This window comes from Lissotriton vulgaris, chromosome 9 (genome assembly GCF_964263255.1).
Source record: "Lissotriton vulgaris chromosome 9, aLisVul1.2, whole genome shotgun sequence".
Classification (NCBI taxonomy): Eukaryota; Metazoa; Chordata; class Amphibia; order Caudata; family Salamandridae; genus Lissotriton; species Lissotriton vulgaris.
The window spans coordinates 593139491-593154980 of NC_141697.1; the positions used below are offsets into that span (position 1 = coordinate 593139491).

The 15490-nt window shown below is 43.3% G+C and overlaps 1 protein-coding gene across 1 annotated transcript in view; it reads right to left on the bottom strand.

The window, feature by feature from the left end:
* The window catches only part of TUT1 (terminal uridylyl transferase 1, U6 snRNA-specific), a 356703-nt gene extending 341539 nt beyond the window's left edge, over positions 1–15164 (bottom strand). Inside the window, exon 1 of the mRNA XM_086938188.1 lies at positions 14999–15164. Coding sequence (XP_086794314.1) covers positions 14999–15071 — 73 coding nt within the window. The 5' untranslated portion in view covers positions 15072–15164. The remainder of the gene's footprint in view (positions 1–14998) is intronic.
* Positions 15165–15490: the final 326 nt, after the last annotated feature.

Consider the following 15490-nt stretch of genomic DNA (forward strand, 5'->3'; position numbering starts at 1 on the left):
GGCTTGGAGGGTTTGTGTTAGTTTTTAGGGGGTGGGAGGGGGTCAAGTTGGTTTTTAGTGGGTGGGGGGGGGTTGGGTTCGTTTTTATGGGCTTGGAGGGTTTGTGATAGTTTTTAGAGGGTTGGAGGAGATAGAGTTCGTTTTTGGGGGTAGGGGGGTTTGTCTTAGTTTTTAGGGGGGAGTTTGTGGTTCAGTAAGTCGTTGTTCTTTACTTAGTGGTTAGATTGGGTCGTTGTTTAGCCTTCGTGGTTTAGGCGGTCGTGATTAACGAGGTAGTGGTTTAATCATACAACCGCTCCCAATACCCAGACATAGGAACTTGGAGAGGATGGATGCACTATTTGTGAAATGGTCCAGTTGGTTAATGATTGCTTACTCTTTTTTTCCCTTAACTCAAGACTCCTTTGCAAGATTCAGGAAGATAAAGCTGAGGTGACAGTAATAGTTAATTTTTGGCCATGAGATCTTAGCTTTAGCATATAGCTACCTTACATCATTGATGCTTCCTCTATCTCCTTCTCCTCTCAGACCCTCGAATATCCTCTCAGACTGTACATGTAGGCCTGGAAGTTGAAAAGTAAAGATTATAGAAGAAAGGTTTCCTATTTCATCTGACAGAGGCTTTCCAAGGGTCTAGTAGGCCATCTATCTGGAACTTGTATTCCATGCACTAGGCTTCCTTCCACAAAAGTGTTTTTTTGCATTCAGTGTCAGAAGTCTCATGTCCTTTTCCTTCTATTCTACAGTTTCTCTGTGATGGGTTTCACTTCAGGTTTTACCTATCTACCCTGAAGTCTCAGTGGTTTGTGATAAACGTTTCTGAGAGTTTGAGGAGTATTTTCAGGATGCTGATGTTTTAGTATTTGAGTTGTTCAAAGGTTGTGCTCTCTCTAGACATTCTTCTCATCCCATAACTCCACAATGGGACCTTCCATAAGTTCAAACCTTGCATGTCTGCTTATTTGAAATTCTTTCCTTACAAGGTGGCATTTTGGTAATCAGGACGGTAACCCGCAGGGTGGTTGAGCTATCGGCTCTGTTATACCATTATCCTTTTCTATGATTTTTGGGACGATGAAGTGATTTTGAGATTGGGTTCTTATTCCTAATTTTAATTTTTCTTTTGTATGTTTTCCAGGAATTGGTTTTACCAACTTTCTTTCCTTTGCCTTCTTCTGATAAATGATGATTACTTCTTTACAAGAGCTTTGTCTATTTATCTTGACAGGTAAAGTGCATTCAGGAAATCAGATCATATACTTGTGACTTCTGGTTTAATCAGGTAACTAGGCATCCAACATGACAATAAGCTGGTGGATTACACATTTGGCATATACAGGACAGGAGGGCACTGATCCAGGAAAAGTTGAAGCAATATTGACCAGAGGTGTTTCAGCCTCTTCAGCTGAGTTAGACAGAGACTTGTTGAAAGAGCCATTTAATGCTGGGACACATGATTCAGTACATAGTTCTGTGAAACATTTTAACTTGCAGTAAATTTTGAATGTGGAGAATTTTGGTTGAGTGTATGGAACTCTACGAGAGTATGTATAGGATAAAGAACCCTCCGACATACATTCCATAGCTACTGCAAATCACTGAGGAGTTCTGAGACAATATAAAGGAATGATGCCAAAAGTTGTGCTCTTTCATAAGATCACAGAACTCTAGCTAGCATTGCAAGCAAAAAAAGACAAAGCTATTTACTAGAAGTCTAGCAAATCGCGTTGTCTATTAGAAGCAAAACCAATTTTTGAAAGACTCCAGCCTCCCCACTAAAATGTTCTCTGTAATTCACCCTAAGACCGGACTTCCTAAAGCTCATACCAAGTATCAGTCACAGGTGAGTTGAGATACTTATGCGCAGGAAGAACTATGGATGATATCGTTTTCACAAGCGAACCTGCAGGGCATGCAGACTGTGACTTCCCTGTTGGTACCATTCAAGACACCATGCAGCAGCTGCATGGGCACATAGTTCACAAGGCTCCAATGTATTCTTTAAAATGGGCATGTTCAGCTAAATAATTAAAAGACCATGACCTTGAAAAACAAAAGCCCATCACCTCATGAAAAGCTCAAACAGAAATTATCTAACCATTTCTTTTTCAGGTGAAATGGTCTTTTGTGGTCAATCTAGATAAACTATAACACAAAGTCTGAAATCATGCTAATAGTTTTTTCCTGCCTGGTAATGCAAAAAGTATAATGTTTTCATCAAAGGTAGCGGTTTTCTGCCCCGTAACAAAACTATAACTTTCAAAATGTGTACCCTGCAGACTCACACTTATATGTTATGCGAAAATATATCCGTATCTGCATACTTTGTTGGGACCAATTCATAAATGGGAGCATTTCCAGTTAAAAGAATAATCTAATGGTTTTATCATAAAACTGTAGGAACATATCCATGCTTTCAAATGCTGGATTTGTGTCCCTCGGGAAAATGTGCCTTACCAGCCAATATTACTAGCATGTTGCACCTGTGAAGTTTAGGCATTTAAATGAGAAAAACATAACTACATGTCCCAAAATGCAAAGCTGTTTATTATTTTATTTATTTTTTTGGTTCAGTAACATACAAGAATATAGCTTTATAAACCTCGTCCATCACATATTGACTCAGAATGTCATCCATAAACAACCCTCCACTCTTCTACAGTAACATTGGCAGCATGATATCAGTCTTACAATATTCCTATCCACTTGACCAGCGCACATACGCATAAGATGTTGGTAACATTGCTGCTCCTTAACAGCAGCTAAAGTTTAAGTCTCCCTCTCCTGTGAGTCTATCCCCAAAGTCTACTACCCCTCCCCCTACCACTCCCTCCCACTTCATGGGAACCTTGCATACCGGGCCTCCAATAGTCATCGAGCATGGTCGCCGATGCCCTCATATTCTCTGCTACATTATCATACCTGCGAGTCATGCGAAAATGCCTCTCCTCCGCCGCGGCCCACTTGGGAGCACATCCTGCAGCTAATCAGAGGCGGAACCTGGGAGATCCATCTGATCACAAATATACACTTCGCAAGAACCAACCCAAGGAGTATATATGCTGACTGAGTTGCCTCTTCTTGCGCTTGGGAACCAGTCCAGGAGACACACCCTACACTCAGGGTCGGATTTGTAAAGCAGGCACTGGCCAAGGGGCCAGTATCAGAGTTCTAGCTGTGGGCTGATTTTTTGGGCAGAGAGGGACCCGATTTAGGCAGAATCTGTGCTGTTTAGATGCCACCAGCAGCCCAGTAGGTGCCAGAGTACCTTTTTTGGAGGCAGATGGGTGTCCATTACCTCCCCCCCTTTTATCAACTGGGCAGAGGTGTCAATCCCATTCTCTCGCTGGGCCCGCCCATTAATGTATGCAGATCGAGAGGGTGCAGGGGGGCCTGAGCAAAAGTGGCCTTAATTGTTTTCAGGTGTATTTCACCAGTGGGAACTATTCCGTGCATTTTTTTGTTTTATCCAAGTACAGTTAAGAAAACATGCCTCTGTCAGTGACCCTCGCCTTCATTTATAAAACTTTGCCGAAGCAGTGTTTTGCGGAAAGGCAATATGCAAATGTGGACCATTTTTGTTTAGCATACCCAGGCTGATTTTTAATCCCAATCCAACCCTGCCTACACTCAGGTCAATCAAGCAACCAGATGATGGTCCAGTGACGCCCCCACACCATATGTAAAATGTCTGTCAGCATACTCGCTACACCGGAGACACAAGGGCAAACAGCCTGTGTAAATAATGCCCCGTTGGGTGCCAAATAAACTTGATGTACAAAGTTATATTGAATCAGCTTGAAGCAGGCATTTGTTGAAGATTTAGGCAACCCCTCGTGGACCGCTTGCCATTCCACCTCTGAGTTGCTCACCCATTAATTACGTTAAGCAAACAGTGGCAGAACCACTGTTCGTTTAATGTATCTATCCCCAGGTTCTGTGCGTAACTGGGTTATCTCATGTTATTAACGACACCCATTAATTGCATCATGCCATCCACCCTGAAGTGCCAGCGCTAATGAAGGGGCATCCTCATGCCATGCTCTGTAAAGCTGCAAGACCAAAAAGCCTTCCTCGCACCAACCCAATAGTTCCACAAGTACCCGAGATGTCAGGGAACGAGGACAAAATACCCCGACAGTGGCAGACCGCTTTGCATACCGCATGAAATGACCAGACCCCAAGTCAAATGTTTCTATGACTCTGCTAATGTAAGAAATCTATTGTTGGGATACAGATCCTGCAGGAACTTACAGCCCCCGCTCTCCACCTTCATCTGGCAATCAACCTGTACAAAGGGCTGCAGAATATTATGTTATGTTAACTAAAGCTTATATAGCGTGTAATCACCTGCAGGTCTTTTAGCGCTAGGAGAGAAAGCTCAGATACCCTCTACCATCCCGGATGAGAACCAAACGGATATGTTAAACTGTGTCCAGAGCCTCCCTAAACAGAAGGGTTTTGAGGTGTTTCCTGAAAGGGAGATGGGCGGGTTCCTTACGGAGGTTCACAGGCAGTTTGAATGCGAAATGTTTGATTCAGGCGCATGCAGGGACCTATTCAGCACCCTCCGGACCACGCGTTCCCATTCCCTGCATACCTTTTTGACCACAAAAGGAGCAAGCTAGGGGGCTTATTTCCAGACATTATAAGTCTGGGTAGTAGGCGCACCCGCGCAGCCATGCATCCCTTCCAACAAATGTTTCTCCCAGTTGCCTCACTCATCCAGCCAGTGGACCTCATGCTGCAGTTGGGTAGCCAGATAATAAAAGATATTTACACCGAACCTCCATCCACCTTTGATCCATGTTCTACTGAGCAGCCACCCCACCTGCTTCCTCCCTGCTGCCCATAAAAGGTCCTCTATATGTTTGCCCATGTCCTTGAATGTCTAGTGGGGTATACTAAACAATGTGCCCTGGAAAACATACAAGCAGCGGGGCAACATGATCATTTTAACCAGAGCTATTCTGCCCATCAGAGAGAGCGAGACGAGGGTGTATTCCAAAAGGTCACCAATGCTCTGAGAACCACATATACAGAGCTGTTAACAGAAAAGGTTAGGACTTTCTGGCGTCACACTGGAAATGGGATCACATTAGGAGTTGTGATTTGACACATGGTCAAAATCAATTGATTTGCACATTTTATATAGATGAAGTTGTATTGCTTGTTCCATAGAAAGTAGAATTGTTGCTTAATTGGCACCACATGTTCATCCCGATACGCTTTTTTTTTATCTCAGTCGGAGTATCTACATCAAGGAGATTTCATCTATTTCCAGTTACTTATGCGGGATCTGGGGATTTGGTGTGAAAGTCTATAGTTAACATTACAATGTGTATTTATGATAAAGTAGCTCAATAGTGAAAACGAATATTGTCAAGAGCAGCCCATAATCAAAAATCATAATAAAATCTCTGTTAGACCTCTGACTTTCATCCGTTCAAGTTGAAGAGAGTGAGTGTTTTTACTATTTAATTCTTTGGTGGTATTACTGTAAAATAAGCAGCACGTACTGAAGTCATTGTTTCCCAACATAATGCATTCTGGAATCTGCAGTTTTGGTTTCCTTCATATCTATACATGTGACTAATGTTTGCAACTCCTACGTCTAAGAAATAGAAAAGGGAACCTAAACAGAACTGCTTTCAATATTTGAAATTTAGTGTGTATGTATTTTAGTGTGTAAATATTTGCAAAAGTGTTAGCCACTCGACTAGCCCCTATAATACCGAAAATAGTAAGCCCAAACCAGCATGGGTTCGTAATTGGTAGGGATACTACCGCACATATTAATTTGGCTGTCTAAGCCTTTGATATAGCTGAAAAGGAATCCACCCCACTCGGTATGATTGTGCTTGACGTAGAAAAGGCTTTTGACCGAGTGGGGTGGGATTACTTGTGGCTAGTTATGACTGGTCTTGGTTTTGGGGGCACATTTTTGAACTGGATACAGTCACTGTATGATAATCCCATGGCCAAGATCAGCTATGCTGGTCTATTATCAGCTTTGTTTACTATTGCTCGGGGAACCAGCCAGGGGTGTCCCCTATCACCTCTTCTATTCGCCTTATCAATAGAATCATTTCTTTACGCTTTACGAATACAACCACTCATTATCCCTTTTAAGTTTGGTCCTCACTTATTGAATCTTACAGCTTACGCTGATGACGTCGCCATATATTCAACTGATATCGGAAAGGCGATGCAGGGTATCATATTAGAAGCCAATAGATTTGGGGACGTCTCTGGTTATAAATTAAATTTAAACAAAACCCAAATAATTGCTAATCACAAACCAGAAGGACTAATTATCGGACTGTGCTCGGCAGCTACGTACTTAGGGGTTAAACTATCTGCAAATATTAAGGATTTAATTAAACTAAATTACGATGACCTAGTTAAAAATACTATAATTTTGTTTAAAAAATGGCATAAACTTTCTTTAAATATTATTGTTAGAATTAACTTGATTCGTATGATAATCTTACCTAAATTTCTGTACTTTTTTCGCTCTATCCCTTTGGCAGTATGCAATTCTTTTTTTTTTAAAGTAGACGGGGTGTTCAGTAGTTTCATTTGGGGATATCGCAAAGCCCGCAGATCAATGACACTATTAAAAGGGGCCCTCGATATGGGAGGGCAGAATTTCCCGGACTTTAAGTTGTACTTTTGGGCAGCATTTGTTGGACGCTTACGATATTTAATTAATTCTGAAGGTACAGAAAAACAACCTTACTTTCTTACATTTATGTTCGAACTAGATGCGAAAATGTTTTTATGGAGAGTTAATGACCCCAACTACTATAAAAGAGTTCGTTTCAAGATAGTGAGGGATCTAGTTAAAATTTGGCGTAATATCCAGGCCTTCTGTAACGTGAATTTTTTTCATCCTAACTTGATTCTGGGGGGGAAACCCCGGTTTACCGGAAATATTCAGCGATGGATTAACTAACATATGGGGAGCACATGGAATAAAAAAGTTAGGGGATTTGTATGGAGCACAAGGGTTCCTAAGCTTTGAAACACTTAAAATATTATATAATATCCCTGACTCCATGAAGTTCAAGTACCTGCAGATATTCAACTTCTTTACTCGAAAAATGAAACTAAAGAATATTTCCGATTCGAGCATATGGGATAATTTCTATTCACAGGAAACTAAATCATTAATTAGTGGCTGTTATAAATCTTTCAATACTTATAGAAACATGGACTGCAGTACAATATCAGAGAAGTGGAGCAGGATGTTAGGAACAAATATTACTCCGGCTGTAATAAGTTTATCTTTACGTAATATCAATAATCTAGTCTCTTCATCAAGTCTAAGACTGTTGCAATTTAAAATAACCTGTATGCTTTACCATACCCCAGAAAGAATAACTAAATGTGCCTCAAATAGCATATATAGTGAACGAACTAAATGTCCCAAGTGCACGCTGGTTGCAGCTGATTTGGTGCACATATTTTACACATGCCCTAAACTATCAGAATTTTGGACATCTCTCCAGAATATAATGACATTGAAATTAGGGAATATATCCCCCTTAGATTCTGTGTTAGTTATGCTAGACACTAATGTTAGGAACATCCCACAAAAACCCTTATTTACTATTATGGTAACCTGCGCTAAACTTATAATTGCTCGTGCTTGGATCTCTCCTAATCCCCCACACATAATGGAATGGTGGTCTCTTCTTAATGAAATTCATAGTATGGAATTAGCGCTGTCTATGCTCAGGGGTAAAATTCAAATTTTATTATGTTTTGGCTCTCAAAGAGGGCCACATAAACATGTACAGACAAAACAACACAATCATCAAAAGTACAAGAATTATAAAAACATAGTATTCGAACCGTAATAGCTACACTGCAAACCATCAGTCCCACAAGGCCGGGCCGGCACAATTTTCCAGAAAATTAATAAATAGCTAAAAATCCTTTAAAAAAATTAAAAACATAAGCACAAAACATTTCATTTGGTGGGCAATAAAGTGCTAGAAGAAAATCTTGTAAAGTGACAATGCTGAGGCGTAGACAGATTACTTTAAGCCATCGATTGCGCAAGCTACGTAACATAGGACAAATCAAAAGTACATGCATACAGTCCTGGTTATTCAATTTACATAAATTGCACAACGGTGAAGTGCCATGCCATTTGGACAGCAACACGTTAAGAGGGATTAAGTCGTAACGTAATAAAAAACAAAACCTACGTATCCCATGTGGTAAGTTCCACAGGGCATACGGTTGAGGCTGTTTCAACCTATAGGAGGAGATGAGCGGCTCCACATTCCTTTCATCTCCAACTGTTTTTTTGTCGGATAGAAAACAATACTCCCACGAAGCCTCCTTAAGGACCAACTTTAACTGCGTGGGAGAGTAGGAGAAAAGAGCGCATTCATCCAGTCTAAGGATTTTCACTGCCCCTCTAAAGTTACTAACGAGCTTAGAGAACTCCTTGAAATTGCCCAAAAGTTCATTTTTGAGTAAAACTCGCAGGGTTCCTTCTCTCGCTCTGGCCAAACTGGCTACCCACCTTATTAAGGCGCACAGCCCCTGAACCCAGGCACTCCTGAGTCCAAAATCCAGCCTGCAGGCGGCCAGTGGACAGGCATTGTTAAGAGTCGAGAGGGATCTTAGGAGTTTTCCCTCAGTCTTGTGGCAAAAGTCCCAGTATTTTATCTCTATTATTTCTATACCATACAAGATGGTTGCGGGGATTTTAGCTCTAAATACTTCTAAAAGGCTAGAAAAATGTCTTTTCCCCGTTGCCAGGTATAGGGACTTTAACCCATTGCCATGGGCAAGAGCTTTGCGAGAGCAATGCTCTATATGGAGATTCTCGCTCATATTGGCCGAGAATATTTTCCCTAGAAAGGTATAACAAGTTACGACCTCCAATCTATGCCCTCCAATAGCCCAACCAAAATTTGTCGAGCTGCATTTCTTCCTACCAGCAATACACATCACTTTACTTTTATTAATATTGATCTTCATATGATGGTCCCCAGCAAAGTCCTGAAGAGCCTGAAGCCGATTTGCCAGACCCACGGGAGTTAAGTCAAGCAATAACACATCATCGGCATACATCAGACAGGCTATTGGCACCCCTCCTATCAACGGTGCGATCCCCTTACTGTGGGACACAGCAGCAGGGAGGTCGGTTGTATATAGGGAAAACAACAGGGGCGCCAATAAGCAGCCCTGTTTAAGGCCATTCTGAGATGGTATTTTGGCCGAAAGCCCCCTTTCGCCCCCCATTAAGACCCTGCACCAGGTCTCAGTGTGCAGAGCCCGCACCAATTCCAACAGGGGAGTAGGGACACCCAGCGTCGCCAATTTTCTCCACAGCGTTCCCCGATCTACTTTGTCGAACGCTGTGGAGAAATCAATGAAGGCGGCGTATACAACACCCCCTCTCACCTGGACATATTTATCAGTAATAACCTGAAGGGCAGTCAGGTTGTCCAGCGTGCCATGTTCCCTTCGGAAACCAGTCTGTTCCAACGGCAAGATGTTGCGCTCCTCGACCCAATCAGAAAGAGAACTCAGGAGGCATTTCGCAAAGACCTTTCCGATGGAGTCGAGGAGCGCAATCATGCGATAGTTACCGGGGCTGTCCCTTGCCCCCTTTTTGAAGATAGGGACCAGAATGCTTCCTCTCCACGATGCAGGGACACATTTGGAAAGATGGCATGCCCTAAACAGGGGGTACAAGATTTTGCTCCAGGTTAAAGGGTCTTGTTTTAGGACCGTCATCGGAAGCTCATCCGGTCCCATGGCCCCAGAGGATCGCATATTTTTTATAGCCAACTCGATTTCCTTCTCAGAGGGAAAGAAACTCGAGTCATCAGGGGCAGCATACATGAAGTTATCCACACCTGTGGTCCCGTTCCCTGCATATAATTCTCGGATATGAGAGGACCATAGATCTTCTGGTATAGCTATGGGAGTAGGGGAGTGGCGTATACCACATCCTTTCCCAATTATTGCCCAAAAATCTTTAATGTTGCCATATGCAGCAGATTCCCTTAATTTAATCCATACTTCATCCTCACTGTCCCTTTTAATTTTTAGCTTGAGTCTGCTTCTCTTTCTTTTTAACCTAGCGATATCTTTCCCACGTTCCGGTACCCTTTCAACGTACTGTGCACGGATTAGTTTATTTAATTCCCTATTCAAATTACGCAGAGTCAGAGGAACTACCTCTCCTTTTTTCCTAGGGGGGACAGTTTTTTTAGCATTCAATAGAATCTTTAACATGAATTCCTCAAAACAAACTATTTCATTTCCGTTCCACTCTTCTATTTCCCTAAGGGTATCGGTCAGTAGCTCCTGCACCCCATTAATGGCAGCATTATTCCAGAAGCATCTTCCAGATGTAGAGTGGAAGGTAGCCTCCTTGCCGTTTAGCGACCAGGATGCCGTATTCAGAGAATTTAACGAAATTGATAGTAACAATATACTATGGTCGCTCAGAGTCGTGGGTGTGATCTTTAAGTCAAGAATCTGGGGAAACAGACTGTAGCTGGCGATAGCATAGTCCAAAATTGATGACCCAAAGGGGGATTTATGGGTATAATTTGCGGGGACGTCAGATGGAAGTCTTCCATTTAAGATAATACCATCCCCGATCGCTAGTTCTTTTAACAAGATCTTCCCCCTTTTATTTGTCCTTAAGTTTTCAGGGAAAAGCGTCTGGGGGATGCAATGTACTTCCTCCTTAACTTTATCCCTGAAGAGTTTTAGACTAGCGTTTGAAACTTTACAATTCAAATCACCAATAAGCAAAATTACAGGAAAAGGAGGTGAATTTTTTTATCTTTTCCATATACTGGAGAACCCGCTGCAATTTGTCATTAAAACATTCCTCAGGCGGAATATACACATTAAAAATTACCATGGGGTATTTTACATTGTCATGGAACATATTTTCTAATGTTATTGTGTGGAAAAGTCTGCTGGAATCAATATAATGGGAAAATCTCCATTGAAACTTATTTGACAGTAAACAGGCGAGCCCCCCCCTAGCATGCCCTTTCTTAGAGGGCGCAGCCGGAACTTCCAAAACATAGAAATCTTTTAAAGGCGTTAACCTATCTATGCACCATGTTTCCTGGATGCACAATATATCAGCTTCCAGAGTGGATAAAAAGGTCATTTTCTCCGGGCTGCTATGGAATCCGGCCGCGTTCCAGGAAATTATGTTTAAGGCTGGGTTAAAGATGGTGGAACAATTTGGGGTTATCCTTATTTTTTGTTGATAATGCACTATGGAGCCAATTCCACCGGTTATTGTCATCATTGAGTGTGGAATTCTCAACTAGTGGAAGAGGCTTCACGTGCGATACTAAGCGTTTTCCCCTGGAAACCCAAATTTTCAGGTCTCTCAGAGGAGAGGTTACCCCGTTTTGCTCACCACCCCTCAACCCCTGCTTATCGAAAGAGTTTGGCTTGCCTGGGGTAGAGATAGGGAGAATATCAATACCTAAGCGTTGAAAATTTTCAGCCTGTTCTAGTATCAAATTTGTTATGATAGGGGAATAAAATTTCACCCGAATACTCAAAACCCGACTTCCACCCAACAGAGTCACCAGTTCTATGTCTCTAGACTGAATGTGGTAGAGACATTCAACTTCACTGAAACGCTTGAGAAGCCAGGCTCTATTTAATAAGAGGTCAGTATCAAATAGTGGAACAAAATCCAGTACACGCACATCCACAGGGGCCTTTGACATACTTACAGGCCGGGCCGGAGGGCGAGAATTTTCAGAGTCAATTGTTACCACAAAGGGGGGGGCCAAAGGGTTTAGAATCCCGGATGGGTAAGAAATTGGTCCTCCTAGTACACTCCCAAAGGGAGAGCCTGGGAGAGAGCCCCCAATTTGTGGTAAATCTTCCTGGGAAGGCGGACCACCTTGTTCATTTTCCTCCTCCACTGAGGTTGAAGTGGTTAAGTTCACATCCATGTCCACTTTTAGGGAAGTAGATAAGGATTCCCCATTCCTTATTTCATTCTCCCTAGCCTCTGTGCATTTTTGGAAAATGATCCTCCGTTGCTTCTTCTTTCTATATTTTCGAATTGGTTTCCTCTTACTGGTTTTGGTACTTTTTTGATTACCATATTTTCTCTTTTCTTCATTGACCTCAGGTTTGTCGGCCAGGAGATCTTTTCCGCTATCTGGGACAAAGATAGGAAATAACTCCTGGACCGTTTTGGGGCCAGGCAAGACTTTATCCTCCTCCTCTATCTCCAGGACTATATTCTTGATACAGTTAGATGCTGCAGTATGGGGCACCTCCTTATGAGGGACCATAGAAGGCTCTTCCTTTTTGCTATCTAATTCGCTTCTAATGTCTTTGAATTTCCCCTCAGATACAGATTGTTCAGGCTTAGGGGGAGAGGCCTTACTCGAATCCGGCACTTTCTGCAGCAATAACTTTAGGATTTGGGTAACTGATTCAAGGATACAGTCCGAGCTGCCTACAAATTTCCCTAGAAGCAGCAAAATTGAAGCAAGAAGTTGTTCCAGCGCGATCATGGACTCAGAGATCGGCTTTTCTCGTGCTTCCGCAGTGCAAATATTATCCAGGAGAATGAGATCGGGGCTCTTGGAGGAGATTAGCAAGTCAGATATTTCATGTCTATTTAGCGACGGGGTGCTACTATACAGCATTAACCCTGATGGGGTGGCTCCCCCCTGAACTTTAAATTGCTCCAGAGATTCTACTTTAGCAGGGCTTACGTAGCGTCCCCATAGTTCCAGATCAATGGATAGTGCAGACAGGTCATCCCCCGGCCTGTCATTCATAGGTAACTGAGGGATTGATGGTATGTGCACTGGCTCACTTACAATCATCAGCTTCCCGTCTGTAGGGTCCTGAAAGGGAGACCCCCCTACCGTAGTTTGGGGGACCCCCTGCTGGACCTGGGGAGATCGGGGCTCAGAGGTAGTTGGTAAGTGTACTTCCAGGGCTTTAGTATCTGGATTATCTAGAGTCGCACATTTAGTTTTTTTTATACCAGATAGATCCCAGAGTTCAGATAACTGACATTGTCCTTTCAAAGGTGGGTTGTTTACTGACTTGTTTCTTGTGCGAATGGTAGTTAATTTTCGGGCAGGTTTTTCTCCCACTACCCTTCCTGATCGTAGGGTTTTAGACATTTTCCACAGTAATAAAATGAAATGTAGCAATATAAAACGTATAAAAGTCTGGAATAAAGTCAGTCCCTGGCGGAGCAGATAGGACCAGGGTGCAGTACAGCTATAATAGTACTTGCATCAAATTACCCCCCTACTCAAGTGGGCACAGATGCAAACAGGTAATAACAGAGTAAAAAATGAAATATAAGGGACCGGGCCCAGCCCGGCCTACCTCGGTCACTGAGGGCCACAGAGGGCCCGCCCTTTGCCCGGGCTTAGCCCGGCGCACGCCCGCGCGCGTCCCGCGACGCGGGACCTCTCTCCCCGATTTGAAGCGCCTCCTGGCGCGAAATCCTTAGGTGGGCGGGGTCAGGTGAGGTCAGCCGCGGGGAGTGGTGGGGCTTGTGGTCTCCCCCCTCGGCGGCCGCTCGCAGTGATGGTAAATGCAGCGGCAGCGGGGGAGACCTGAAGGGGACAGCCAGATGGTCGAGAGCGTCCCTTGCCACCTACAGCCCTCACGGAGACAGCAGCAGAATCCTCGGGTATGGGCAACAGCACAGCGGTCCTTTGTCACACACAACACGGAGCACACGCTCCTCAGCACCTCTCTCCCAGATTTGAAGCGCCTCCTGGCGCGAAATCCTTAGGTGGGCGGGGTCAGGTGAGGTCAGCCGCGGGGAGTGATGGGGCTTGTGGTCTCCCCCCTCGGCGGCCGCTCGCAGAGATGGTAAATGCAGCGGCAGCGGGGGAGACCTGAAGGGGACAGCCAGATGGTCGAGAGCGTCCCTTGCCACCTACAGCCCTCACGGAGACAGCAGCAGAATCCTCGGGTATGGGCAACAGCACAGCGGTCCTTTGTCACACACAACACGGAGCACAGGGGTACTAAATCTCTAGCTAAATTCAATAGGATTTGGGGGTCTCTCATATTTTAGTTGAAAAATTATGTATTATCTAGATCATTATTGTTTTTTGCTATATATGTGTTAAGATAGATGTATATACTTTGTCTGGATCCAATAAGAATCTTGTCAAATGATTTAATGCCAACCTAACGTCAACTTTGTAGACGTTTAGACCATCTATTTTAGTTTGACTCATTTTGTATACTGTTGTTTCCTGTGTTGCTAATAAAAAAAGAAATTTAAAAAAAATTGTACTTTTCATTTACAATAAAAAAAAAAGTATTTTAGTGTGTATGTATTTTGGTGTGTATGTCGGTGCGTGCACAAATGTGTAGTGATACGAGGCCATGACACTCCCGGCAAGTAGTCACATGTCCTAGGTGCCTGGCTCTTGGGTCTGCTTTGTTTTTTAATCAACTTAACTTTGAGATGTTTGAAAACAATGCCTCGCACATTATACTGCACAAAAAGGGTCATGTCTGATATTTACTGAACCTGATTGATATAGCTGCTTTGCTGTATTCTTTTATGAAGCGTCACTTAAAATATCACACAAAAATATTCGAGTATCACACATAAGCACACCGAAGCATGTAAAATGTCACTGAAATATTGACAACTATGAGAGAAAACTCATGATGTTCTAAGAGACGATGCTAATTTAGTGTGCCCTACTTATCAACTTTATTCATTTCAATGCAGATAAATGGAGACATGAACCCCACCCACCCAATTCTTGACTTTTAATTTCCCACTCTGGTGTTCCCACATATTGGCATGACTCCGACTGTTCTAGGCAACCTCCACCTATGACCCTTCCGGGGGCTGACACCTGCTGACCTCTTTTAAGCTCCTCCCCTGCACTCACTGCAGGCTCCTCCTCTCGTGCAATCCACGATGCAAATCAGTATTTGCTCCCTCCCTCGAACCCTAGGCACTCACGGTTGGGAACGTTAACCCCACATAGGCGGCACCGGAAGCCGCCCCGCGGCTGTGGTTCCACATCTCCCTCCATAGCACTTTCTGCACTCGACTCACGTCCCGGAAACGCTTCTTCACGAGGAAACAGCGCGCGGCGCGGAGCTCAAAATTCTCTACGTCTCTTCCTGTTTACACATCCACGTGACAGGAATAAGCCAATTTGTGGCGGCCATTTTAGAATGGGAATCGTATAGCCAACACTCGTCTGTCTTTTCCCGTTCTGGGCGGGGTATTCGAAATTAGGAATCACGCTTTTTTCCCCCACTACGATTAGTATTTCTTTAGAAAGGCTATATTGAGTAGTTCCCTTTTTATCAGGTTTGCTGGTTGCGAAAGACAATTTTTGGGCTTTCGAAGAACATACTTGGATCTCGCATAGCTACAAGTTTTCCGTTTGCTTATGTATTTTTGGGCTTTCGAAGAACATACTTGGATCTCGCATAGCTACAAGTT